Genomic DNA, 25,960 nt, shown 5'->3' with positions numbered 1-25,960 from the left:
TCCGGTGCCCTTTTTCAGCCAATGATGGTGGACGCACACTGTGGGCAACGCGATGACATTGGCATCGGTCACCACCCACTTTGAGAAGGGCATGCAAGGGATTGGCTTGCTTTGAGTGGCGTCACAGGGGCTATAAAAGGGCGTACACGCCGACCGCCATCTTACTTCTGCTGATATTAGCATTAGGGAGAGGTTGCAGCTGCTGATTCTGAATAAGGGAGAGCGTTAGGCAGGGAAGAAGAACAAAAAAACTGCCTCTGCTCCCTGATAGCTGCATTGCTGTTTTCACACTGCTGTGCAAACTGCTTTTTTAAAAGCAAAAATACTTTTCTTCCTCTTTTCTGCACAGTTACCAAACGTTCATTTTTCCACACTTTTGTGTGCAGCAGTCCTGCTTATTAGGCTGCCTGCTGCCATACTTGGACTGAGAGCATCATTGTCAGCCTCCTAAAATCTCTAGGGAGATTCAAATTCTCCCCAATACTATATACACCTTGTACTTTGTCATACACCAGCCAATTTCAGCCTGTTAAATTGAGGTGTAATCTATAGTGGGCCTGAGATAACAGTTCAACCTCCTAAAATCTCTAGGGAGCTTCCAATTCTCCCCAATACTATATACACCTTGTACTTTGTCATACACCAGCCAATTTCAGCCTGTTAAATTGAGGTGTAATCTATAGTTGCACTGAGATAATAGTTCAGCCTCCTAAAATCTCTAGAGAGATTCAAATTCTCCACAATACTATATACACCTTGTACTTTGTCATACACCAGCCAATTTCAGCCTGTTAAATTGAGGTGTAATCTATAGTGAGCCTGAGATAATAGTTAAGCCTCCTAAAATCTCTAGGGAGCTTCCAATTCTCCCCAATACTATATACACCTTGTACTTTGTCATACATCAGCCAATTTCAGCCTGTTAAATTGAGGTGTAGTTGGGTCACCCTCCCAGGGCCGTGGGGTACTCGGTACCGGGCCGGTGTCAGCGGTGACCCGGTCCGTGGCCCTGGGCGCCCAAATATTAGGGGAGATTGAATGACGGAATGTAGTTGATGGAATAGTTTGTGACGCCACCTGTGGTGTTCGGCAAATAAGATGTTGAGCCGACGCTGCATGCAGATCCTCTGGGGCTGGTGGCGTGTTGCAGCCAAGATGGTGAAGCTCCCCACAGGTGGAGCTGTAGCCCCAGGGCAGTGTAGATGTTGGGGTAGAGGAGAGGCACAAGCGGTGTAGAAGCTGGTACCCAGATGTAGCGGTGCTGGGTACGTTGGCGCAAGAATGAATGGAGGACACCAGGGCTTGTAGTTCCAAAGCTTTACTCACAGTCTGTAGTACACATACAGGTGCCTGCCTCCGTGCCGTGTCCTCCGGGTCAGGGACTCAATCAACCTCCAGGCCAGATGGAATGCTCCCTTCCAACACTCCGCCAACATGTGCCTTTCTGAATGTCTCCTCTTATAGCGTCTTTAAGTGTGAAGTACTCCTATTACTGAGTTACACTGGAGTGCCTCCTGACAGATGTTCCCAAGAATTCTACTTGTACGGCAGACAGCTGTAGCTTGCTTCGGGGACTCCTTACTCCTGAGTTCCGGCTCACTATCAATGTTGCTGTTGTGCCCCCAAGTCTTAGATGGGAGTAGTGCATTTACAGCTCACTACTCCACCGGTGTCTGCTGTAGGACCATTAGTATCCATACAACCTCTGGGACTGGGCCCCGGCCTTGCGCTTAGAACTTCTAGGCAGGGTTCTCTCCTAACCCACGCCCTCTGTTCCCTTTTACTCTTTTGTTCCGTACTAGTCTCTCCTTCTTATGGAAGATCAGGTTTCGGTTCAATGTCTTTCTCCTTCTTTCCTTTCTCGTGCCAGCAGACCCAGGTCCATCCCTCTCTCGGATCTTCTTTCCTCACTCCTCTCTGAGTGACTCTCTGACTGACTGACCTACTGACTTACTGACTTACTGATTGAAATCCTAAACCTTCCCGCTCTTTTATGTATTCTAACTCCACCCGCCTCCCAGCACGTTTCGTGTTCCAAGCAGGGAGCCACCAAAGGTGCTCTGCTACACTCCAAGCAGGGAGCCGCAATGTGACTTTGCTGAACTACCGTGTTGTGTGGGATGCAGGTGTTGGAGCGTGGTCAGGAGCCTCCAACTTACCTGGATGGTGGGGCACCACACCTCAGGAGGAGGTGCAGTACCTCTGTGGCGATTGAGCCTCAGGGGAGCCACATAATCTATATTGGGCCTGAGATAATAGTTCAGCCTCCTAAATTCTCTAGGGAGATTCAAATTCTCCCCAATACTATATACACCTTGTACTTTGTCATACACCAGCCAATTTCAGCCTGCTAAATTGAGGTGTAATCTATATTGGGCCTGAGATAATAGTTCAGTGTTATGATTGAGCCACCGTAGGAGGCAAAAACAGAAATGCTTGATAAGTCCAGAAAACCAGAGAGGTTGGCAGCTATCGGATTGCAGACCCCTGATCCTATCACAACAACTAACAGTAGCCGTGGGGGGTTCCTACGATGCCCTAGACCCCTCGATCACAGCCGGAGAATTAAATAGGCCTAAAGAAAGAAAGGGGAAATCTAAACTGCCCCAGAGCAGACCCCAAAGCAATAGGCAGCCCCCAACATATAATGACGGTGAAGCAAGATGAAAACACTAACACAGACAGAAAGATAGACTGAGCAAAGACGGGGCCCAAACTACCTAGATAGGAAAGGACAGGAAGGCTGCTGTCTGCAATCCGTGAAAAACCCTATGAAAATAAGAGCCAACAGACTGACAGTGAAAAAGGCCCTGAAGACGCTAGGCTTCAAAAAAGCTATGTCAGTACTCAGGAATATTCTGAAGACAGAGCAACCGGCAAAAGGAGATTCAGCTCATCCCAGCAGGGAATGGCAGAATCCAGAAAAGCAAGGAAAACAAAACAAAATATAAATGCAAATCAGAAAACTTAGCTTTAGGGAAGCAGGAATCAGACTGGTGTCCTAGAAGTCCACAGAGAAATCACCCGCAGGGCAGAAGGGCGTCAGCAGCCTTATATCCAGTCAGTGACTCCACTCAGCCAGTCATCCCCATTAGGCTCAGGTGCCTGATAATCAGGCTCATTACCTTCCTTTACCAGAATAGGGAGTTCACCAGACCTCAGTGATGAAGGGGAAATGAACTCACACCAGTACCTCCCCCTTGAGGAGGGGTCACCGAACCCTCAACCACGCCACCAGGGCGATCAGGGTGAGCCCGATGAAAGGCACGCACCAATCTTTTGGCATGAATATCAGAGGCAGAGACCCAGGAATTATCCTCCTGACCATAACCCTTCCACTTAACCAAATACTGGAGTCTCCGTCTAGCCAGACGGGAATCCAGTATTTTCTCTACCTCATATTCCATGTTACCTTCAACCAATACAGGGTCTGGAGGTGCCACCCCAGGAACAACTGGTTCAACAAACCTCTTCAACAAGGACTTATGGAACACATTAGGGATTTTAAATGTGACAGGAAGAGCCAAACGAAAAGAGACCGGATTAACAATCTCCAAAATCTTGTAAGGTCCAATAAATCTAGGCTTAAACTTAGGAGAAGCCACCTTCAAAGCAATATTTTTTGATGATAACCACACCATATCACCAAGCTTAAACTGGGGACCAATGGTCCTATGTCGATTGGAAAACCACTGGGCCTTTTCCTGGGAGAGAGATAACTTATCCACCACTTGGTCCCAGATCTGGTGCATTCTCTCCACCACAGTGTCAACACCTGGGCAGGCAGAAGGCTCCACCTGCCCTGAAGAAAATCGAGGATGAAACCCAAAGTTACAAAAAAAAGGTGACATCAAAGTGGCAGAACTAGCTCTATTATTTAAAGCAAATTCGGCCAAAGGCAAAAATGAAACCCAATCATCCTGATCAGCGGAAATAAAACATCTCAAATACGACTCCAAGGTCTGGTTTGTTCTCTCTGTCTGCCCATTGGTCTGAGGGTGAAAAGCAGAGGAGAAGGACAACTGAATTCCCAGCTTGGAACAGAAAGTCCTCCAAAATCTAGACACAAACTGAACTCCTCTGTCAGATACAATGTTCTCAGGAATCCCGTGCAAGCGAACCACCTGTTGCAAAAACAGGGGCACCAACTCAGAGGAAGATGGCAACTTAGGGAGTGGTACAAGATGAACCATCTTAGAGAACCTATCACAAATCACCCAAATAACAGTCATTCTTTGAGAGACCGGCATATCAAAGATGAAATCCATTGAAATATGGGTCCATGGCCTCCTGGGGACCGGCAAAGGCATCAACAACCCACTAGAGCGAGAACAAGATTTAGACCGGGAGCAAGTCCCACAGGACTGCACAAAATTCCTGACATCATGAGACAAGGTGGGCCACCAAAAAGAGCGACTCACCAGATCTCTAGTACCAAAAATACCTGGGATGACCAGCCAATGCAGAGCAATGAACTTCAGACATCAATCTCTTCTTCCACTGGTCAGGAACATACAACTTTCCACTGGGACAACGCTCAGGTTTGTCCTCCTGGAACTCTTGCAGAGCAAGTCTCAAATCGGGCAAGATGGCAGAAAGAACTACCCCTTCGCCTAAGATGGTAGCAGGCTTGGTCACCACAGGAGAATCAGCAAAGAAACTCCTAGAGAGGGCGTCTGCCTTGACATTCTTAGTTCCAGGAAGAAAAGAGACCACAAAATCAAAACATGTAAAAAACAAGGCCCACCTAGCCTGTCTAGGGTTCAAGCGTTTAGCCGACTCTAGGTAAATCAAATTGTTGTGGTCAGTGAGGACCACAACTTGATGTTTAGCTCCCTCCAACCAATGTCTCCACTCCTCAAATGCCCATTTCATGGCCAACAGTTCCCGATTCCCCATATCATTGTTACGTTCAGATGGAGAGAACTTTCGGGAAAAGAAAGCACAGGGATTCATTTTAGATGTTACAGGATCCTTTTGGGACAAAACAGCTCCTGCACCAATCTCACAAGCATCCACCTCTACCTGGAACGGGAGTGAGACATCAGGTTGCCGCAAAATCGGGGCGGAGGTAAATCTTCGCTTCAGCTCCTGAAAGGAACCAACAGCCTCTGGAGACCAATTCAACACATCAGCACCCTTCTTAGTCAGATCAGTCAATGGCTTGGCAATACTAGAAAATTTTACTATAAATTTCCGATAAAAATTAGCAAAACCCAAAAACTTCTGGAGGGCCTTCTAAGAAGTGGGCTGAACCCAATCATAAATGGCCTGTACCTTGGCCGGGTCCATTTCAATAGTTGACGGAGACAAAATAAATCCCAAAAATGAAATCCTCTGTACTCCAAAAAGGCATTTCGATCCTTTGACATACAGGGAATTCTCCCTCAAGATCCGGAACACAGTCCGAATATGTTCCACATGAGAATCCCAATCCTTGGAGAAGATCAAAATATCATCCAGATAGATAATCAAAAATTTATCGACAAAGTCTCGGAAAATATCGTTCAAGAAGCACTGGAAGACAGAAGGGGCATTAGTGAGCCCAAAAGGCATCACCAGGTACTCAAAATATCCCTCCGGAGTATTAAACGCTGTCTTCCATTCATCCCCCTGCTTAATGCGGATAAGATTATACGCCCCCCTGAGGTCAAGCTTGGTAAACCAGCAAGCACCTCTAACTCTAGAGAATAGATCCGAAATCAGGGGTAACGGATACTGATATTTAATAGTAATTTTATTGAGGGCACGATAATCAATACAAGGCCTTAAAGAACCATCCTTTTTGGCCACAAAAAAAAACCCGGCACCTAAGGGTGAAGAGGATGGTCTAATATGACCCTTCTCCAACGCCTCCTTAATATAGGACCGCATAGCCTCGTGCTCGGGTACAGATAAATTGAAGAGCCGACCCTTGGGAAATTTACACCCCGGGCTTAGTTCAATTGCACAGTCATAACTCCTATGAGAAGGCAAGGACGCAGACTCATTCTCACTAAATACATCATAAAAGTCCGCCAAATAGTCAGGAACATCATGCGACTGAGGAGTAGTGGAAAAAAACGGAGCCTCATTAAAAAGGCACACCGACAACCCCAACTCGCCACAGACACAGACTTCCAATCCAAAACTGGATTATGAATTTGCAACCAGGGAAACCCCAGAACAACGGCATCATGCAGACCATGCAACACCAAAAATCTGCAATTTTCTTGATGGTCTGGGGCGACCCGCATGACCACCTGGGTCCAAAACTGAGGTTTATTTTTAGCCAAAGGAGTAGCTTCAATCCCCCTCAAAGGGATAGGCGTCTGCAGAGGTGTCATTGGAAATCCACAACGTTTAGCAAAATCCAAGTCCATTAGGTTTAGCGCTGCTCCCGAATCCACAAAAGCCTTGGCGGAAAATGTGGACAGGGAGCAGATCAGAGTAATTGCCAGAAGAAACTTAGGTTGAACACCACCAACAGAAAACGTGTGTGCAAAGCGTTTCTCTCGTTTAGAACAAACAGAAATAATATGCGAGGCATCTCCACAGAAAAAACACAGCTTATTACGCCTTCTGAACTCCTGACGTTGCGCCCTAGACAAAACTCTATCACATTGCATAGGTTCAGACGTCTGTTCAACCGGTGGCAACACCTCTCGTGCAATCCTGCGTTCACGTAAACGCCGATCAACCTGAATGGCTAATGACATAGAATTGTCCAGACCAGAGGTAACAGGAAATCCCACCATAGTATCTTTTACGGCTTCTGACAAACCCTTCCGAAAGAGAGCAGCCAAGGCATTATCATTCCAGGTAGTAAGGACCGCCCACTTTCGGAACTTTTGACAGTACAACTCTGCAGAATCTCGACCCTGGTTTAATGCCAACAGGGTCTTTTCAGCCTGATCAATAGCATTAGGTTCGTCAGACAACAACCCCAAAGCTTGACAGAATGCGTTCACATTAGTCAGAATAGGATCATCTGGTTTCAAAGAAAACGCCCAATCCTGGGGATCGCCACGCAGCAAAGAGAAGACAATTTTAACCTGCTGCGCGGAGCTCCCTGACGAGTTAGGCTTCAAGGCAAAAAATAATTTACAATTATTTTTGAAACTCAAAAATTTAGATCGATCCCCAAAAAATACATCAGGTGTAGGGATCTTTGGTTCAACAGCATGCGAACGAGCAAGGTAGGCGGAAATTCCCCGCACTTCTGCAGCGAGCTGCTCCACACGATCAGACAATTGCTTTATCTCCATTGAGAGAAAAAAAAATTCCCCCTACGGCCTCAGAGATATAGAGGAAAGAATATACACACACTTTTTTTTTTTTTTTTTTAAACACAATTCTTTCCTGCTATTGAGTACCCTAGGATCTGCGGTATGGCGGGTGATTCTGTTATGATTGAGTCACCGTAGGAGGCAAAAACAGAAATGCTAGCTAAGTCCAGAAAACCAGAGAGGTTGGCAGCTATCGGATTGCAGACCCCTGATCCTATCACAACAACTAACAGTAGCCGTGGGGGGTTCCTACGATGCCCTAGACCCCTCGATCACAGCCGGAGAATTACATAGGCCTAAAGTAAGAAAGGGGAAATCTAAACTGCCCCATAGCAGACCCCAAAGCAATAGGCAGCCCCCAACATATAATGACGGTGAAGCAAGATGAAAACACTAACACAGACAGAAAGATAGACTGAGCAAAGACGGGGCCAAAACTACCTAGATAGGAAAGGACAGGAAGGCTGCTGTCTGCAATCCGTGAAAAACCCTATGAAAATAAGAGCCAACAGACTGACAGTGAAAAAGGCCCTGAAGACGCTAGGCTTCAAAAAAGCTATGTCAGTACTCAGGAATATTCTGAAGACAGAGCAACCGGCAAAAGGAGATTCAGTTCATCCCAGCAGGGAATGGCAGAATCCAGAAAAGCAAGGAAAACAAAAACAAAACATAAATACAAACAGGCAAAACAGCAAACTTAGCTTTAGGGAAGCAGGAATCAGACTGGTGTCCTAGAAGTCCACAGAGAAATCACCCGCAGGGCAGAAGGGCGTCGGCAGCCTTATATCCAGTCAGTGACTCCACTCAGCCAGTCATCCTCATTAGGCTCAGGTGCCTGATAATCAGGCTCATTACCTTCCTTTACCAGAATAGGGAGTTCACCAGACCTCAGTGACGAAGGGGAAAATGAACTCACAACAGTTCAGCCTCCAAAAATCTCTAGGGAGATTCAAATTCTCCACAATACTATATACACCTTGTACTTTGTCATACACCAGCCAATTTCACCCTGTTAAATTGAGGTGTAATCTATAGTGGGCCTGAGATAATATTTCAGCCTCCTAAAACCTCTAGGGAGATTCAAATCCTCCCCAATACTATATACACCTTGTACTTTGTCATACACCAGCCAATTTCAGCCTGTTAAAGTGAGGTGTGATCTATATTGGGCCTGAGATAATAGTTCAGCCTCCTAAAATCTTTAGGGAGCTTCCAATTCTCCCCAATACTATATACACCTTGTACTTTGTCATACACCAGCCAATTTTAGCCTGTTAAATTGAGGTGTAATCTATAGTGGGCCTGAGATAATAGTTCAGCCTCCTAAAATCTCTAGGGAGCTTCCAATTCTCCCCAATACTATATATGGTTTGCCCTCCCAGGGCTGTGGGGCTCTCGGTACCGGGCCGGTCCTTCAGAGGGGAATGTCACAGCAGCGGTGACCCAGTCCGTGGCCCTGGGCGCCCATGTGAAAAGGGGTTTGAGTGGTGAAATAAAGTTTATGAGTGATTAGTGACGCCACCTGTGGTGTTCGGCAATGAAGGTGTTAAGCCGACGCTGCAGACAGATCCTCTGGGACAGATGGTGTAGTGCAGCAAAGATGTTGTAGCCCTCCACAGGCAGGGCTGTTGGTCCCAAGGCAGTGTAGATAGGTGTTGGGGAAGAGGGTGCAGTGTCTGGCACAGAGATGTAGCAGTGCTGAAGAAGTTGCTGGAAGAAGGCAAGGACACAGCGGAATGTGGTTTCTTTACCTTTACTTGTAAGTGCAGACCAGGGTCCAGATTACAGATGGCACAGGAGCTGATTAGCCTGGAAGCAACTTAGGAATCTCTCTGTCAGATGGGTTGTGTAGTCTCCTCTCTAGCGCTTACTTGAGGTACATGCAGTACAGTGTTACACTGAAGTTCCTCCTTCTTCCCTTTTGGATCTACCTTGTATGGCAGACAGCTGTAGCCTTCCATCTCTCTTGGCTCACCCTTCACTGTTGTGCCTCCGAGTCTTAGTTGGGAATAGAGCATTTACAGCTTCCTATTCCTCTGGTTTCTGTTGCAGGACCTTCAGTATCCTTACAACCATGGAGACCAGACTCCAGATCATGCGCTATCACTGGGAGGGAGCTCTCTATCCTCAGCTCAACCTCCAGCTTCTCTCCACACGTCTACACTCTTTGCCCTCCTCACACTAACTAACTAATTTCCCTTCCTGGCCCTCAGAGAGCACTCTTCCCCCAATTCTGGCCTGGAGTGGGAACTGTGTTGCATGACATGGTTAACTGTCAGAGAGACCCTTCATTGTTTCCAAGCCTGACATCACGCTCCCAGGAGGAAGGCAATGCCAGTGTGGCGACCATACTCCTGGGGGCGCCACATATACACCTTGTACATTGTCATACACCAGCCAATTTCAGCCTGTTAAATTGAGGTGTAATCTATAGTGGGCCTGAGATAATAGTTCAGCCTCCTAAAATCTCTAGGGAGATTCAACTTCTCCACAATACTATATACACCTTGTACCTTGTTTTACAGTACCATATAGCTGGTGGTATTTGGGGTACATTTTTCCAAAAATGAGGAAGTATGGTGGAAGAGGCCGTGGAAGTGGGCTGGGGTTGCCAGCTGGTATTGATGGTGGTGGGGGTGGTTGTGCATCTGCTGGTAGTGGCAAAAGCACAATAGCACCTAAGGCAGGAGATGTTGAGCCTGCATCATCGTCTGGCTCCACAAGGCCTCGAAGGCTTCCTTTTCTGGGAGTAGGTAAACCGCTTTTAAAGCCGGAGCTTCAGGAACAAGTTTTGGCTTACATTGCCGACACAGCCTCCAGCTCTATCGCCTCCTCTTCTGAAGTTTCAAAAAATAAAAGCACTGAGTTGTCAGTGGAGGCTCCTAGTCAGGAACAACTCCTTTCCTTGTGTCCTTCACCCCTACCAAAAGTGAAGGATGCGGCAGGCCACACTACAGATTACTCCATGGAGCTCTTTTCACATACCATGCCTGGGTTATCAAGTCAAATCGTGAATTCCCCAGTCCAAGATGAATCGGACATGGAGTGCACTGATGCACAGCCACTGCTAGATTTTTCTGCTGGTACATTCACTCAGAGCACTACGTTGTCCTTGCAGTGTACTGAGCCAGAATCTGACCCTGATGAGACTCAGATGCCCCTTCCCGCATACTATGCCACCTTACATGGTGACACAGAGGAAGGTGCACATGAAATTGAAGAGGAGGTGATGGATGACCCAGTTGTTGACCCAAATTGGCATCCGTTGGGGGAAGAGGGTGCTGCTGCCAATAGCTCAGAAGAGGAGGAGGAGGAGCCGCAGCAGGCATCGACATCACAACAGCTGTTATCTGGCAGGCCCATAGCAGTCCAAAAACGGTTTACAAAAACCCAAAGAGTTGCAGGACAGCTTGGCCAGACGGTCAAATTAGCACAGCATGCAAGGCCTCAAAATGTCTTCCATAGTAGGAAGAGTGCAGTGTGGCACTTTTTTTAACAAAATCCTAATGATCAGGCAAAGGTTATCTGTAAGAAGTGCGCAAAGACCTTTAGCCAAGGGAAAAATCTGAGAAATTGGAATATCAGTTGCATGCTTAGACATTTAACCATAATGCACTTGCAAGCGTGGACGGACTACCAAACCTCACGTACCACATGTACACCTGCTCCGAATGAAGGTAGTCAGCAACGCTACATCGCTTCCCCCACTGTAAGCCCACCGCTTAGCACACCACCAGCAGAAAATGTTGTGGTGTCATCGCAAGGCCAAAGCAGTCAGGGAATCACAATGTTATTGCTACGAAAAACTGAATCTAGGTCATCAGCAAGACCACCAACACCATCACCAACCCTCTCTCAGTCCTCCATGTCCACCGCTAGTTCCACCATATGCAGCTCTCAAGTCCAGTTCACCCTACCAGAGACTCTCAGTAGGACAAGAAAGTACTCATCCTCTCATCCGCGTACACAGTGTTTGAATGCCCACATTGCCAAACTAATCTCGTTAGAGATGATGCCTCACCGGTTGGTTGAAAGCGAAGCTTTCCGCGAGCTCATGGCCTACGCAGTACCACGCTATGACCTACCCAGTCGACACTTCTTTTCTCGAAAAGCCATCCCAGCCCTCCAACTGCATGTGAAAGACCGCATTGTCCATGCACTCAAGCAATCAGTGAGTGGAAACAACAGATGCATGGTCCAGTAGGCATGGCCAGGGCCGTTACGTGTCCATCACTGCGCACTGGGTTAATGTGGTGGATGCAGGGTCTACAGGGGACAGCGGCGATGGGACAGTGCTGCCTAGCCCACGGTATAGGAAACAGTTAGCTGTAGGCGTTCAACCCTCCTCCTCCTCCAGAAGCGAAAGCTCGCTCATCCACAGAGCGCAGTCGCACGAGCACTCCATCCGCAGCTGCCAGTCTTGTACATGAGGTGTCCCACTATCGAACAGCTAGTGGTAAGCATCAGCAGGCTGTGTTGAAGATGATGTGTTTGGGAGACAACAGACACACCGCGGAGGTACTGGCCGACTACTTTCAGCGACAAACTGAGTCATGGCTGGGCAGTCTACATCTTGAGGCAGGCAAGGTAGTTAGTGATAACGGCCGGAATTTTGTGGCAGCCATAGCCCTTTCAAAACTCAGACACATACCTTGCCTGGCACACACCTTGAATCTGGTGGTGCAGTGCTTCCTCAATAATTATCCGGAGTTAACATCCCTGCTCCATAAGGTGCGAAGACTGCTCGCACATCCACCGGTCGCCCGTGCACTCCAGTCGTATGCAGAAGCTGCAGCGATTGTTCCACCTTCCCAAGCACCGCCTAATTATCGACGTTGCAACAAGGTTGAACTCCTCCCTGCACATGGTTCAGAGGCTGTGCAAACAGAGGCAGGCTGTAATGCATTTGTGAGAGGATACACGGTCAGGCAGTTTGAGGGAGGACATGGAGTTGTCTGGTGTGCAGTGGTTGAGGCTGAAAGACCTCTGTAAAGTCCTTCAGTGTTTTGAGGAATGCACACGGCTGGTAAGCGCAGACGACACCATCATAAGCATGAACATCCCACTTATGCGTCTGCTCATGCAAACTTTGACGCACATTATGGAGCAGGCGTCTGCAGCCAAGGAGGAGGGAAGCCTTGATGACAGTCAGCCATTGTCTGCTCAGGGAACTCTCCTGGACGAGGTGGAGGAAGAAGAGGAAGAGGAGGAGGAGGATGATGGGGATGATTATTTAGGGGAGGAGGATGATTCTCAGGGGGCTAGAGAACATGTTGGCGTGGCAAGGTCAGGTACATAGTTTGTGCGTGACTGGAGGGATGTGGATTTGCCAGAAAGTGCTCCTCCACCCAGCACTCGCAGAGCATCATTGACACCTGGAACATTGGCCCACATGTGTGATTATGCCTTGCAGATCCTAAAAAGGGACCCCCGCATGGACAAAATGATGAACGATGACGACTACTGGTTGGCCAGCATCCTGGATCCACGCTATAAAGGCAAATTCCACAACATCATGCCACAGGAGAACCTAGAGCTAATATTGGCTAACAAACAAGCAACTCTGGTAAACCGTTTGTTTGAGGCATTCCCAGCACACAGCGGCGGTGATGGTTCTCCCACGAGCCGTAGGGGGCAACATGGAAGAGGTGTTCGTGGTGCACACAGCTGAAGTGACGTTGGACACAGGGGTTTCATGACCATGTTGTGGACTGATTTTTCAAGTACCACTCACACGACTGTCCTGCTGGGCTCTATCTTCAGATGATCAATGGCTTCCATTTGTTATGGACGTCGACTCACAATGAGATGCAGTGGTGGTTTATCATCAGCTTTCACGGTTTTCCTACTCACAGTAGGAAATACTTATTTTCCACCATAATATGCAAATAAAATGAAAAAAAAAACAGACAATGTGATTTTCTGGATTTTTTTTTCTCAGTTTGTCTCCCATAGTTGAGGTCTACCTATGATGTAAATTACAGACGCCTCTCATCTTTTTAAGTGGTGGAACTTGCACTATTGCTGACTGACTAAATACTTTTTTTCCCCACTGTATGTGACATTCCTGCCCACATTTTTAAATGTGTCCTCTCATGCCAATCCAATAGAATCACCTACGGCCTGTGGCTTCTGTCTTTTGCACTCCAAAGTTACCTGACAGATCATGATAGGCAGTGAGGACAATGTCTACATCTCTCCCTGTAATCACAATTTGATGGAGATGAGTAACTGTGATGGGATCCACGGTACTGCGATACAGCAAACCTTTCTTCACAGGAACTGTTTTCGCTGTCTCCACAGACAAAGTAATTGAGGGTCAGCATCGCCTCTGAGAATTCTCCCGGGAGTTATTCCCGTGATTAGTAATTCCAAAATTTCTGCAATCACTCGACTTTCCGTCTGTACTTGTATCCATCTCATTTCCTCTTGCGGAGAGTCTGGACTGTCTTACTGAGACTGAAATATATATGAAGATTGAAAAATACCACAACAGTGTATACTGGTGTACGCCCTCAATACATTACCCTTTTTCTACTTTTTAGATTCTTGTCTAATCCATACTGAGGCTGTGAGTGTCTTTGTCGGACTACAGAAATATACACGGAGATTTTTAATGTTTAAACTATGCTATATATACCTGGTATCCAGTGATACTGTACCCTTTTTCAACTTTTTACAATCTTGTTGAATCCATACTAGGCCTGAGACCGTCTGAGTCTGCCTCCTGATATATAGACATAGATTTTTAATGTGTAAACTATGCTACATATATACCTGTTTTCCGGTGATACTGTACCCTTTTTCAACTTTCTACAATCTTATCGAATCCATACTAGGCCTGAGACCGTCTGAGTCTGCCTCCTGATTAGAGATGAGCGGTGTTCGAGTCGACCTGTTCGCCAAGTTCAAATTCGAGCTGTTTTGGGCAGTGTTCGAGCCGTTCGTCGAACTCGAACACTTTGCTTAAAATTCGTATGTTCGAGGTTCCGTTCTAGAACGGTTCGTTCACCAAAAGCGTAACTTTATTTTCACATTAATAATGGTTTTCAATGTTAATAGACAGTTTCATGGCATAGTAGCGGTGTCTGGTAGCCAGCGGTGTAGTGCACCTGTCAAAGAGCTACACCGTGTGTGTTTCTAACAATTTTTTACCGCATCTTGTCCAGAAAATCCTTTTGGGCATTGTAGCACTGTCTGCTACTCAGCAGAGGAACCCACCCGTGAACCTAGCTATGCCGCCTGTTTATGAATGAACCAGTTTTTGACTGCATTTAGCCCAGTTAATACTTTGGGCCTAGTAACTGTGTCTGCTACTCGGCAGAGGAGCCCACCCATGAACCAAGCTGGGCGCCTGTTTATGTAAGAACCATTTTTTAACTCCATTTAGCCCAGTGAATACTTTGGGCCTAGTATCTGTGTCTACTGCTCAGCAGAGGAGCCCACTCGGGAACCTAGCTATGCCGCCTGTTTATGTAAGCACTGTCTGCTACTCAGCAGAGTTTCCCACCCGTGAACCAAGCTATGCCGCCTGTTTATGTAAGAACTGCGTGTTACTCAGCAGAGGAGCCCAGCTGTTTAGCAAGCTACAGCACCTGTGGTTTGGACGCTTAATTTTTTCACATTCTTTCTGGAATGCCGGTTAGGCCTAATTCCGGAATTCCGGTTGACCTGCACTTACTGGGAAATCCTCATTCGCGGGGAAGAATTGGAATCCCAGATCCCCATCACTAACGGGGTTCAGTGGGTTATCCGCACCTGTAAGCGACATACGCTGGTCCTTTCAGTGTAGCGCGCATGCAGCCTCAGACATGTAAGGGCATGACAAACCTGTTATTGCTCGATCTCGCGTGCCAGAGCCTCGCGTGTCCCTCTAGTAAGCTGGACGCAGACCGCGGGGGCATTCCGGAGTCTCGTTCATTAACGGATTTAAGCTGACAAATCACTAGCACAACTAAAAGCGGCCATGCACCACCACCCACAGAATCGACAAAGCTTGCAATCTGTCCATCTTTTCCGTGGCTGGCATGGTTGAGGTTGCCCGTGTGGAGTCCAATTAAGCCACAGGCTCCACTCCTGGTGGTGCCCTTCTGGACATTCCTTTAAGGTTCAGCTTTGCAACCATACTGCCCCCAGAAACCAAACACTTTGCCTTCATGGACGCTGTTCGGAGGGTCATGGGAATAATGCCGCCCGATCGGCAGTTGGCATAAGTTATGTTGGGAAGTCCGACGGTATATGATCGTCTTCGATTTTAGAATTTTAGATTTTTTTATTTTAGATTTTTAGTCCAGCCTTTCTTGACTTTATAAGGGCATGACATGCCTATATCTGTGTCTCCTCCTCCTCCTTTTACTCCTCCACCTCTTTTCTATATGTAGTTGCCCTTTTCCATATGTTATTTTTGTCTAAGTTCTGAGCATTTTGTCTGTTTTGGGACACCTTTTAAGGTGTTTTGTAATTGTTTTCTATGTGTTTGTATGTGTTTGTCTGCCATTGTTTTCAATGGGGCTCGACGGTGTTCGTCAAACGTTTGACGAACATTCGACAAACTTGCCTCCAGTTCGACGAACCAAACCGAACTCGAACACTAACGGGGTGGCTCAACACTACTCCTGATATATAGGCGTACATTTTTAATGTTTAAACTATGCTATATATACCTGGTATCTGTTGATACTGTACCTTTTCTGCCAGGAAGTCCTCCTCCACCCACCACTCTAAGTGTATCATTGACACCTGGAACATTGGCCCACATGTGTGATTATTTCTTGCGGATCTTCTTTTTATATTGTGGTGTGATCCATCCTGAGCATGTGAGAGTCTGTGGGTTACTCCTGCAATTTATATGTAGATTTAAAAATTACCCCAACACTGTATACAGCTCTACGCTTGTGATACATTACCCATTTACTGCTTTTTATATTCTGGTCTAATCCAAACTGACGAAGTGAGAGACTGTTTCTGTGGAAATAAATACTGAGATTGACAATTACCCCTACACTGTATACAGCTGTACGCTTCAGATCCATTACCGTTTTACGGCTTTTTATATTGTTTTGTAATCCATACTGAGCCTGAGAGCATCTGTGTCTGCCTCCTGAAATATATACGGAGATTTAGAATGTTTAAACTATACTATATATACCTGGTATCTGATGATACTGTACCCTTTTTCTACTTTTTATATTCTTGTCTACTCCATACTGAGCCTGTGAGCGTCTCTGTGTGACTCATGAAATATATAGGGAGATTGACAATTATCCTTTGACTGTATAGAGCTATACGCTTCTGATACAGTACCATATATCTGATGTTATTTTGGGTACATTTTCTCCAAAATTTGGAAGTATGGTGGAAGAGGCCGAGGACGTGGGCGTGGGAGGGTCAGCTGGTACTGATGGTGGTGGTGCATCTGCTGGTAGTGGAAAAAGCACAATAGCAGCTAAGGCAGGAGGTGTTGAGCCTGCGTTATCGTCTGGCTCCAGAACGCCAGGAAGGTTACCTTTTCTGGGAGTAGGTTAACCGCTTTTAAAGCCGGAGCATCAGGAACTGGTTTTGGCTTACATTGCCGAAACAGACTCCAGCAAATATGCCCTCCTCTTCTGAAGCTTCAAAAAATGCAAGCACTGAGTCGTCAAGTGCTGGCTCCTGGCCAGGAAGAACCCCTTTCCTTGTGTCCTTCACCCCACCAAAAGTGAATGATGCAGCAGGCCACACTTCGCATTAGTCCATGTAGCTCTTTCCCACATACCATGCCTGGGTTATCAAGTCAAATCGTGAATTCGCCAGTCCAAGATGAATCTGACATGGAGTGTGGGTGGCCAACCAGGGCAGTGGGGTTAATTGGTACCGGGCCGGTGTCTCAGAGGGATGTGTCACAGTGGTGGTGACCCAGTCCATGGGCCTGGGCGTCGATGCAAAGGGGTGAATAACGTTTATAGGTGAATGATACGTGATGCCACCTGTGGTTTCTGATCAGATTGACCAGCGCTGCAGTGTCGCTTCTCTGGGACAGAAGTTGTGGTGCAGCTAAGATGTAGAAGCCCTGCACAGGTAGGGCCGTAGTCGCAGGACAGATGAAAGAGTTGATAGATGGTGTGCAGTGCAGGATGCAGCAGAGCTGTGCGCCAGGCGCAGGAGAAAGATGACAGACACAGTCGTGCAGTTCCTTTACCTGTACTTGATAAGTGCCGTCCAGGACCCATAGTACAGATGGAGAAGGAGTTGGTCAGCCTGGAAGCAAATTAGAAACAGAATAAAACTAAGGAAAGAAAAAGCGCAATAGGGTCTTATCTGGGTGGAAGATAGAATAAATTCAAATGGAATCTACTCACCTTTTCCAGAGGGGATAAAAGCATGTAAATCAATGTCAGCCTGCTGCACGCCCGAAGGTTCACAAACGTGACCGCCAATATAACTCCTTTTGGATAAGATATTTAGGCTTACTGTGCGCTGCTGAGACCAGGATAAAATCACCACATGAGAAACTTTAACTATTTATTCCCAACGCGTTTCAAAGTGAAAAACCACTTCTTCCTCAGGGGATGACATGTCATCCCCTGAGGAAGAAGTGGTTTTTCACTTTGAAACGCGTTGGGAATAAATAGTTAACGTTTCTCATGTGGTGATTTTATCCTGGTCTCAGCAGCGCACAGTAAGCCTGGAAGCAAATTAGGAATTCTCTCTCTGCAGATAGGTAGTGTGGCCTCCGTTCTAGCGCTTATCTGAGGTACTCGCAGTACTGAGTTCACTGAAGTTCCCCCTGTTGACTCTCTTTTGAAACTTTCTCGTATGGCAGGCAGCCGTAGCCTTTTCCTTCTGGCTCACAGAAGTCACTGCTGGGGCCTCTGAGCCTTAGTTGGGAACAGAGCATTTACAGCTGCTATTTCCTCCGGTTTCTGCTGCAGGACCGTCAGTGTCCCTACAAACTCGGAGACCGGAATCTGGACCATGCGCTCCAGCTAGGAGTGAGCCTTAACTCTGCTCATCCTCCAGCTCCCCTTCTCACACCCACACACTTCCCCTTCCCTTCATAGACTGCCCTAACTTCCCTCCTCCCGACCACAGAGAGCAGCTCATCAGCAGTCAGGTTCAGAGCTCTCCCTGCTGGCCTGGAGTGGGAACTGTGCTGTGTGTTGGTTTAACTGCTAGAGAGATCCTTCGTTGCTCCCAAGCATGACATCACACTCCCTAGGAGGAAGGTAATGCCACTGTGGCGACCGTACTCCTGGGGACGCCACAAGTGCACTGATGCCCAGCCACTGCTAGATGATTCTGCTGGTACATTGACCCAGACCACTACATTCCCCTCGCATTCTACACATCCAGAATCTGATCCTGATGAAACTCAGGTTTCCCTTCCCGCATACTATACCACCTTACACTGTGACAAAGAGGAAGATGCAGATGAAAGTGGAGGTTCCTTGAGCAGGTGGGGGGGCATACTCATGGGAGATGGCCCTGGCACAGGGCCCCTCATAGTACGCAAAAGTGTCTCTGCCGGTGGGGGGGCCCACCACCCGCCGTCAGACACACCGCTGTACTATGAGGGGCCCTTTGCCAGTGCCATCGCCAACGAGTGGGCCCCCCCCCTGCTTGCTCAGGATCACAGCACCTGCAAAGTTGAAATACTTACCTCTCCCTGCTCCACTGCCGTGACGTCTTCCACGTTTCCTGACAGTGACATTCTGGTCAGAGAGCGCGATGACATCACATCTGTACGCCCTCTGCCTAAACAGTCCAATTGCAGAGAGATGGAAGATGGGGACAACGAGGAGTCCAGACTAGTACAGGGATTCCCTAGCGAGGAGACTTATTTAATTGTTTTAAAGGTTGGGAGCAATTTCTGGGGAGCACTATACTCTGGAGAATGATATATGGGGCCCACCATACACTGGAGCATTCCAAAGGTGGACATCAGACACTGGAGCAGCATTTACAGGGCCCATTATACACTGGAGCATTAGAAATGGGGCCCATTATATATGGAGCATTATTTGGGCCCATAAGACAGTGGAGCTTCATCCATGGGGACCAACATATACTGTAGCATTATGTGGAGCTCATCATACTGTATGGAACATTATATGGGGCCAATGATTCTGTATGGAGAAATATATGGGCCTCATTACTTTGTATAGCGCACTATGCGGTATGCGGTAGCCATAATACTGTATGGAGTAATATACTGTCCGTTTTTGGAGCTATTGGAGAATTTAAAATGGATATCAGTCATGTGATGTAAGAAGTGAAGTATTTTTCATTGTACTATACCGCTATTTCTCTGCCGTATCAGAGGATCATGAATGGTGGCATGTGTTAAAGGAGCCCATTGACACTCTTTGGCCCTGGGCCCACGAAAATCTGGAGCCAGCCCTACCCCCCCCCACAACTTTAGCCAAATAACCCCCAGTTTTCAATGCCTAACTATTATTATAAAGTAAATTAAGGTTGACAAGCTTAAGTAATAAGAATTGATGCTTTTGGCATTAAAATGGGCACTGTAGGTGTGTTTCCTGTCCTCCACTCACTGCCGACTTATCTTCCCCATTGACTTGCATTGGGTTTCGTGTTTCAGTCGGCCTTCGACTTTTCACGATAATCGGCCGATTTCGTTCGACCCGACTTTTGCGAAAGTCGGGTTTCCTAAAACCCGACTCGGCCCGAAAAAAGGCAAAGTCGCTCATCTCTAGTAATAAGTGAAAAGCCACAAATAGTACATATAAAAGGGACAATATAAAAGGTACATATAAAAGGGATGTGATGGGTGACCCTGAGTCGGATGACAAGACCTCAACCAAGATCTAGAATGCAACTGGGATTTTTGTTTACAACTGTACGTATATGTGGGGCTCATGCTGTATATAAGAGGGTATGTGGTGCTTATGCTGTATATAAGAGGCTACGTGGGGCTTATACTGTATACAGTGGGTACAGAAAGTATTCAGACCCCTTTAAATTGTTCACTCTTTGTTTCATTGCACCATTTGGTGAATTGAAAAAAGTTCATTTTTTTTCTCATTAATGTACACTCTGCACCCCGTCTTGACTGAAAAAGAAAACAGAAATGTAGAAATTTTTGGAAATTTATTAAAAAAGAAAAACTGAATTATCACATGGTCATAAGTATTCAGACCTTTTGCTCAGTATTGAGTAGAAACACCCTTTTGAGCTAGTACAGCCATAAGTCTTCTTGGGAATTATGCAACAAGTTTTTCACACCTTGACTTGGGGATCCACTGCCATTCTTCCTCGCAGATCCTCTCCGGTTCCGTCAGGTTGGGTGGTGAATGTTGGTGGACAGCCATTCTCAGGTCTCTCCTTAGATGCTTAATTGGGTTAAGGTCAGGGCTCTGGCTGGGCCAGTCAAGAATGGTGACAGAGTTGTTCTGAAGCCACTCATTTGTTATTTTAGCTGTGTGCTTAGGGTCATTGTCTTGTTGGAAGGTGAACCTTCGGCCAAGTCAGAGGTCCAGAGCACTCTGGAAGAGGTTTTCATCCAGGATATCTCTGTACTTGGCCGCATTCATGTTTTCTTCAATTGCAACCAGTCGTCCTGTCCCTGCAGCTGGAAAACACCCCCATAGCATGATGCTGTCACCACTATGTTTCACTGTTGGGATTGTATTGGGCAGGTGATGAGCAGTGCCTGGTTTTCTCCACAAATACCGCTTAGAATTATCACCAAAAAATTCTATATTCGTCTTATCAGACCAGAGAATCTTATTTCTCATCGTCTGGGAGTCCTTCATGTGTTTTTTAGCAATCTCTATGCGGGATTTCATATGTCTGGCACTGAGTAAAGGCTTCCGTCTGGCCACTCTCCCATAAAGTATATTACACAGAATAAACGGCATACACGTCCAATATAAATAGAATTACAATTTATTAATCACATCAGAAATTATTCTGACATAACAATGTATAAAATACATGAATAAAGGATCCGGTTTTCCATTTCTAAAATTTGGCAGCTTGTCTGAACATAGAGGTAAACCATCTGTCAGATCTTCATCATCCATGAATGCTTTGGCACTTTTTGCTGCTTCGATCTCAAAATCATTTTCAGGAGTGTGAGATGACGTGATGTACAAATTAGTCGTCTCAGCACCATTGAGAGGAGTTGAGTGTTTTACAAATCTCGACAGTGGACGTCTATCGACAGAGATGTTGGAAGATATAGCTGGAGTATTTTTACTCCCTCCGTTGCCTTCAGAAGTGTTCTTCTGGAAGTGGTCAGGCTTGGTGACAAAGTCTTTTAAATGTTTGTTCATTAATGGATTAAATGTTCTCATTCTCCTAGGCTCCTTATTTTCATGAGGAAAATCTAAGGTTTCATTAGTTTAATTCTTCAAAAAAGCCTTTCACTTTCTGAAGTGCTTCCTTAGAAATACACACTTGCCTCCCCCTAGCAGAACTAAATCCAACGGAACTTTTTGCAGCCAGTATAGGGGAATATTTTATTTCTGCCATTTCAGGCACTATATTTTTGTCGCTTAGTGATTCTCTTTCTGCAGCTGCTGATTTAGGTTTATTCATATATTTTATACATTGTAATTCTATTTATATTGGACGTGTACTCCGCTTATTCTGTGTAATATGCTATGCAGGAGTGTCCACCCATGATCCCTTTCAGTCAGTACTACATGGTGCATGACATATCTGGGGTCTCTATGTTTGTGTTCCGTATGGTTTTGTTTTATACACTCTCCCATAAAGGCCTGACTGGTGGAGGGTTGCAGTGATAGTTGACTTTGTGGAACTTTCTAGCATCTCCCTACTGCATCTGTGGAGTTCAGCCACAGTGACCTTGGGGTTCTTCTTTACCTCTCTCCCCAAGGCTCTTCTCCCACGATTGCTCAGTTTGGCTAGAGGACCAGGTCTAGGAAGACTTCTGGTGGTCTCAAACTTCTTCCATATAAGGACTATGGAGACCACTGTGCTCTTAGGAACCTTGAGTACTGCAGAAATTCTTTTGTAACCTAGGCCAGATCTGCGCCTTGCCAGAATTCTGTCTCTGAGCACCCTGGCCAGTTCCTTAGGCCTCTTTCACACTTCCGTTTTTTACAATCAGTCAAAATCCGCCAGGTTTTGAAAAAAACGGATCCGCAATTTTTTTTTGCGGATACGTTTTTTTCCCCATTGACTTCCATTATTGGCGGATTTTGACGGATTGCCGTCCGTTGTATCCGTTTTTGTGAGGATCCGCCATAATGTTGCTGTCCGTTAACATCCTCAAAGATTTCCAAACGGAGCTTGCAACGTTTTTTTGGCCGGCGGATCCTCCAGACACTGATTTAACCTAAAATTCTGTCTGGGTGCCGGACAAAAAAAAAAAATTCTCTCTCTCTCTCTCTCTCCTTCCCGGCCAGCGCTTCCTTTAAATTTCCTCATTTTGCGGATCCGTCAAAAAAGGATCCTGTGCCATCCGTTCACATCAGTTAACAACGAATCCGCTTCTCTGCCTTTTTGGCGGTTTGTAACTGACACAAAAAACTGGTGTGAAAGAGGCCTTAGACCTCCTGATTCTCATTTGGTATGACATGCACTTTGAGCTGTGAGGCCTTATATAGACAGGTGTGTGCCTTTACAAATCAAGTCCTATCAGTTTAGTTAAATACATCTGGACTCCAATGAAGGAGTAGAACCATCTCAAGGAGGATCACAAGGAAATGGACAGCATGTGACTTAAATATGAATACCTGAGCAAAGGGTCTGAATACTTATGGCCATGGATATTTTATTTTTTCTTTTATAATAAATTTCTAAACTTTTCTACACTTCTGTTTTTTTCAGTCATGATGGGGTGCAGAGTGTACATTAAAGAGAAAAAAAGAACTTTTTTGAATTTATCAAATGGCTGCAATGAAACAAAGAATGAAAAATTTAAAGGGGTCTGAATACTTTCTGTGCCCCCTGTATAAGAGGCTATGTGGCTGCTATTATTATTATTATTAGAAAAATAAAGATTATTATTATTATTATTATTATTATGTGGGGCTCATGTTGTGTATGGGGGGCTATGTGGAGCTCATACTGTATATATTAGGCTATGTGGGACACATGCTGTATTTTGGAGGCTACATGAGGCACATGCTGAACATGGGATTCTACATGGGGCTCATATTGTACATTGGAGGCTACGTGGGGCTCTTATGGTATAAGGGCTGTGTGTGGGTTCATACAGTATATAGAGGGCCTATGTGTTGCTCATACAGTATATAAGAGGATGTGAGCATGCTTAATTCTTCTCAGTATTACGGTAAGTAATACAATTATTCTTAATATAAAATAATTGTAATTATTGTGTTAATATTAATATTGAGCAGAATTAATTTCCGCCTATTGGTTCGCCGGTCCACAACAGTCATGGTCTCTTATGTGGCCCCTCAAGAAAATGAATTGCCCACCCCTGATATAGAACATTCCATATAAAAATACCTTTATTGTTAGATTGAATCTTTCTAGTTCGGAAGGAGAGGAGGGTAAAATGGCTTCACACAGACACTGTAAAAACCTTGGGAAGCCATTCTCCCTGCTGGTTATTCTGTACAGAGTTTTTAGAGCTAATGCATAACATATTCCTTTAAAGCTCCATGAGTGTCTGAAATAGATGCTTAATTTCATCTTTACCAAATCCCAGTATTTTAGAGTAATGCCTGTTTTTGTTCCTCAGGGTGTGATGGTCTCTTTGCTGACTGATTACTCACCGCAGATGCCAAGACCTACATTCTAATTCCTGGCACATTCCAGCAGAATGATAATTGCCGTGCAGCAGCAGACAGATTCCCAAGAATGAACCTCGACTGAAAGCTTTGATGCAAATAAAATAATCTTGTGCTGCTCCATATTTTAGAAAAATGTGTAATATTTGCTCACCTTCACCAATGTAATGTGTCCAAAGTTGACATAGTTGGGTGTCCATGAGCTCTTCGTATTGTTATGCCACTTTAGATCATAGCTTAGAGCTCAATGAATCTTCGGTTACTCTCTATGTCCGGCCTTTTGATATTTCTGAGCTAAAATCAAGAAAGAGAATGGCTCTCAGAAGATCACTGGGGATCCTACTATCGAACAATCATATAGGAGAACTATTTTTATGGAAATGTTTAAAATTGTTTCTCAATCGCTAAAATTAATAATTTTCTTACCCAGCAGAATAATTCAGGTCAATTTGGCTCTTTGTCCAAAAATGTTTTATTTCTTAGCTCTACCAGTTATTCTTATCACATGTGAAAATAAATATCACACAATCAATATTATTAACCCCTTCCTGTCAATGCCTGTTTTTACCTTCCTGACCTAAAATTTTTCAAATCCGACATGTGAATCACATTATGTGCTAATATTTGGAATGTCTCCACATATCTCAGCGATTCCGAGATTGTACTTTGTGTTAGTGTAGTGGTAAATTTCAATCACTAGGATTTGGTTTATTAAAAAAATGTACAATTTTGAAACTCTACATTTTTTAGGTCCTTTAAAATAGATGATCATATCACATAAAATAGTTAATAAAATATGGTACATTTACCATATGTCTAGTTTATTTCAGCATTATTTTTTAAATGTCTTTTTTTTGTTTTGTTAGTATGTTTAACCCCTTTGTGACAGAGTTAATTTTGACCTTAATGACAAGGCCAAATTTTAGAAATCTGACCAGTGTCACTCTGTGGTAATAACTCTGGAAAGCTTCAACAGATCCCAGTGATCCTGAGTTTGTTTTTTCATGACATATTGTACTTTATGATAGTTGTAAAAAATTTTTCGATATGACTTGACTTCAAATGTTACTTTAGTCATTTTATTTTGTTAGAATGTTAGAAGGGTTAAAAGTTTAGCAGCAGTTTCTCATTTTTTCAACAAACTTACAAAACCTGTTTCTTTAAGGCTATGTGCACACGTTGCGGATTCCGCTGCGTTTTTTTCCGCGCGGAAACGCAGGTAAAACCGCAGGTAAAGTGACCTGCGGTTTTGCTGCGGTTTGGCCTGCGGTTTTGCCCTGCGGTTTCACACCTCTACTATGGTAGAGGTATGAAACCGCTGCGGAAACCGCACAAACAATTGACATGCTGCGGTTTGTAAACCGCAGCAAAACCGCGCGGAAAAAACTGCACTGTCAGCACAGCGTTTTTGAAACCCCATAGGGTTTCATTGTACTGTACTTGGTCAGCGGAACTGGTGCGTTTCCGCAGGGGCAAAACCGCTGCGGAAACGCAGCAGAAACCGCACCGTGTGCACACAGCCTAAGGACCTATTAAGATTTCAATGAACTTTGAGGGGCCTATATATTGGAAACTCCCCAAAAGTGATACCATTTTAAAAAAACACACCCCTCAAATACTTCAAAACTGCTGTAAAGAATTTTTTAACCCTTCAGGTGCTACACGGGAGTTAATGGAAAGTGGAATAAAAAAAAATACATTTTACCTCCAATTTTTTTTCACTTTTGCAAGCAGTAACCCCAAAAAGTAGACCTAACAGTTTGTTAACCACTTTCTTACGAGTGCAGCAATACCCTACATGTCAAAAAGTTCTGTTTGGACAAACGGCGGGTCTCAAAACGAAAGGAGCAATATTTGAACTTTGGAATACAAATTTAGCTGAAATATATTGCGGGCAACATGGTGTATTTGCAGGACCCCTAAGGTGCCTAAACAATACAAACTCCCCACACGTGACCCCATTTT

General features: G+C 45.3%; 1 protein-coding gene across 1 annotated transcript in view; it reads left to right on the top strand.

Annotated features, from left to right (window-relative positions):
- OTC (ornithine transcarbamylase) overlaps window positions 1–24,536 on the top strand; it is a 160,374-nt gene extending 135,838 nt beyond the window's left edge. The window contains exon 10 of the mRNA XM_073566021.1: window positions 23,947–24,536. Coding sequence (XP_073422122.1) covers window positions 23,947–24,006 — 60 coding nt within the window. The 3' untranslated portion in view covers window positions 24,007–24,536. The remainder of the gene's footprint in view (window positions 1–23,946) is intronic.
- Window positions 24,537–25,960: the final 1,424 nt, after the last annotated feature.

This window comes from Dendrobates tinctorius, unplaced genomic scaffold (genome assembly GCF_039654945.1).
Source record: "Dendrobates tinctorius isolate UK_male_01 unplaced genomic scaffold, ASM3965494v1 ptg000016l, whole genome shotgun sequence".
NCBI classification, from domain to species: domain Eukaryota; kingdom Metazoa; phylum Chordata; class Amphibia; order Anura; family Dendrobatidae; genus Dendrobates; species Dendrobates tinctorius.
This window is presented reverse-complemented; position numbering and strand designations above follow the sequence as displayed.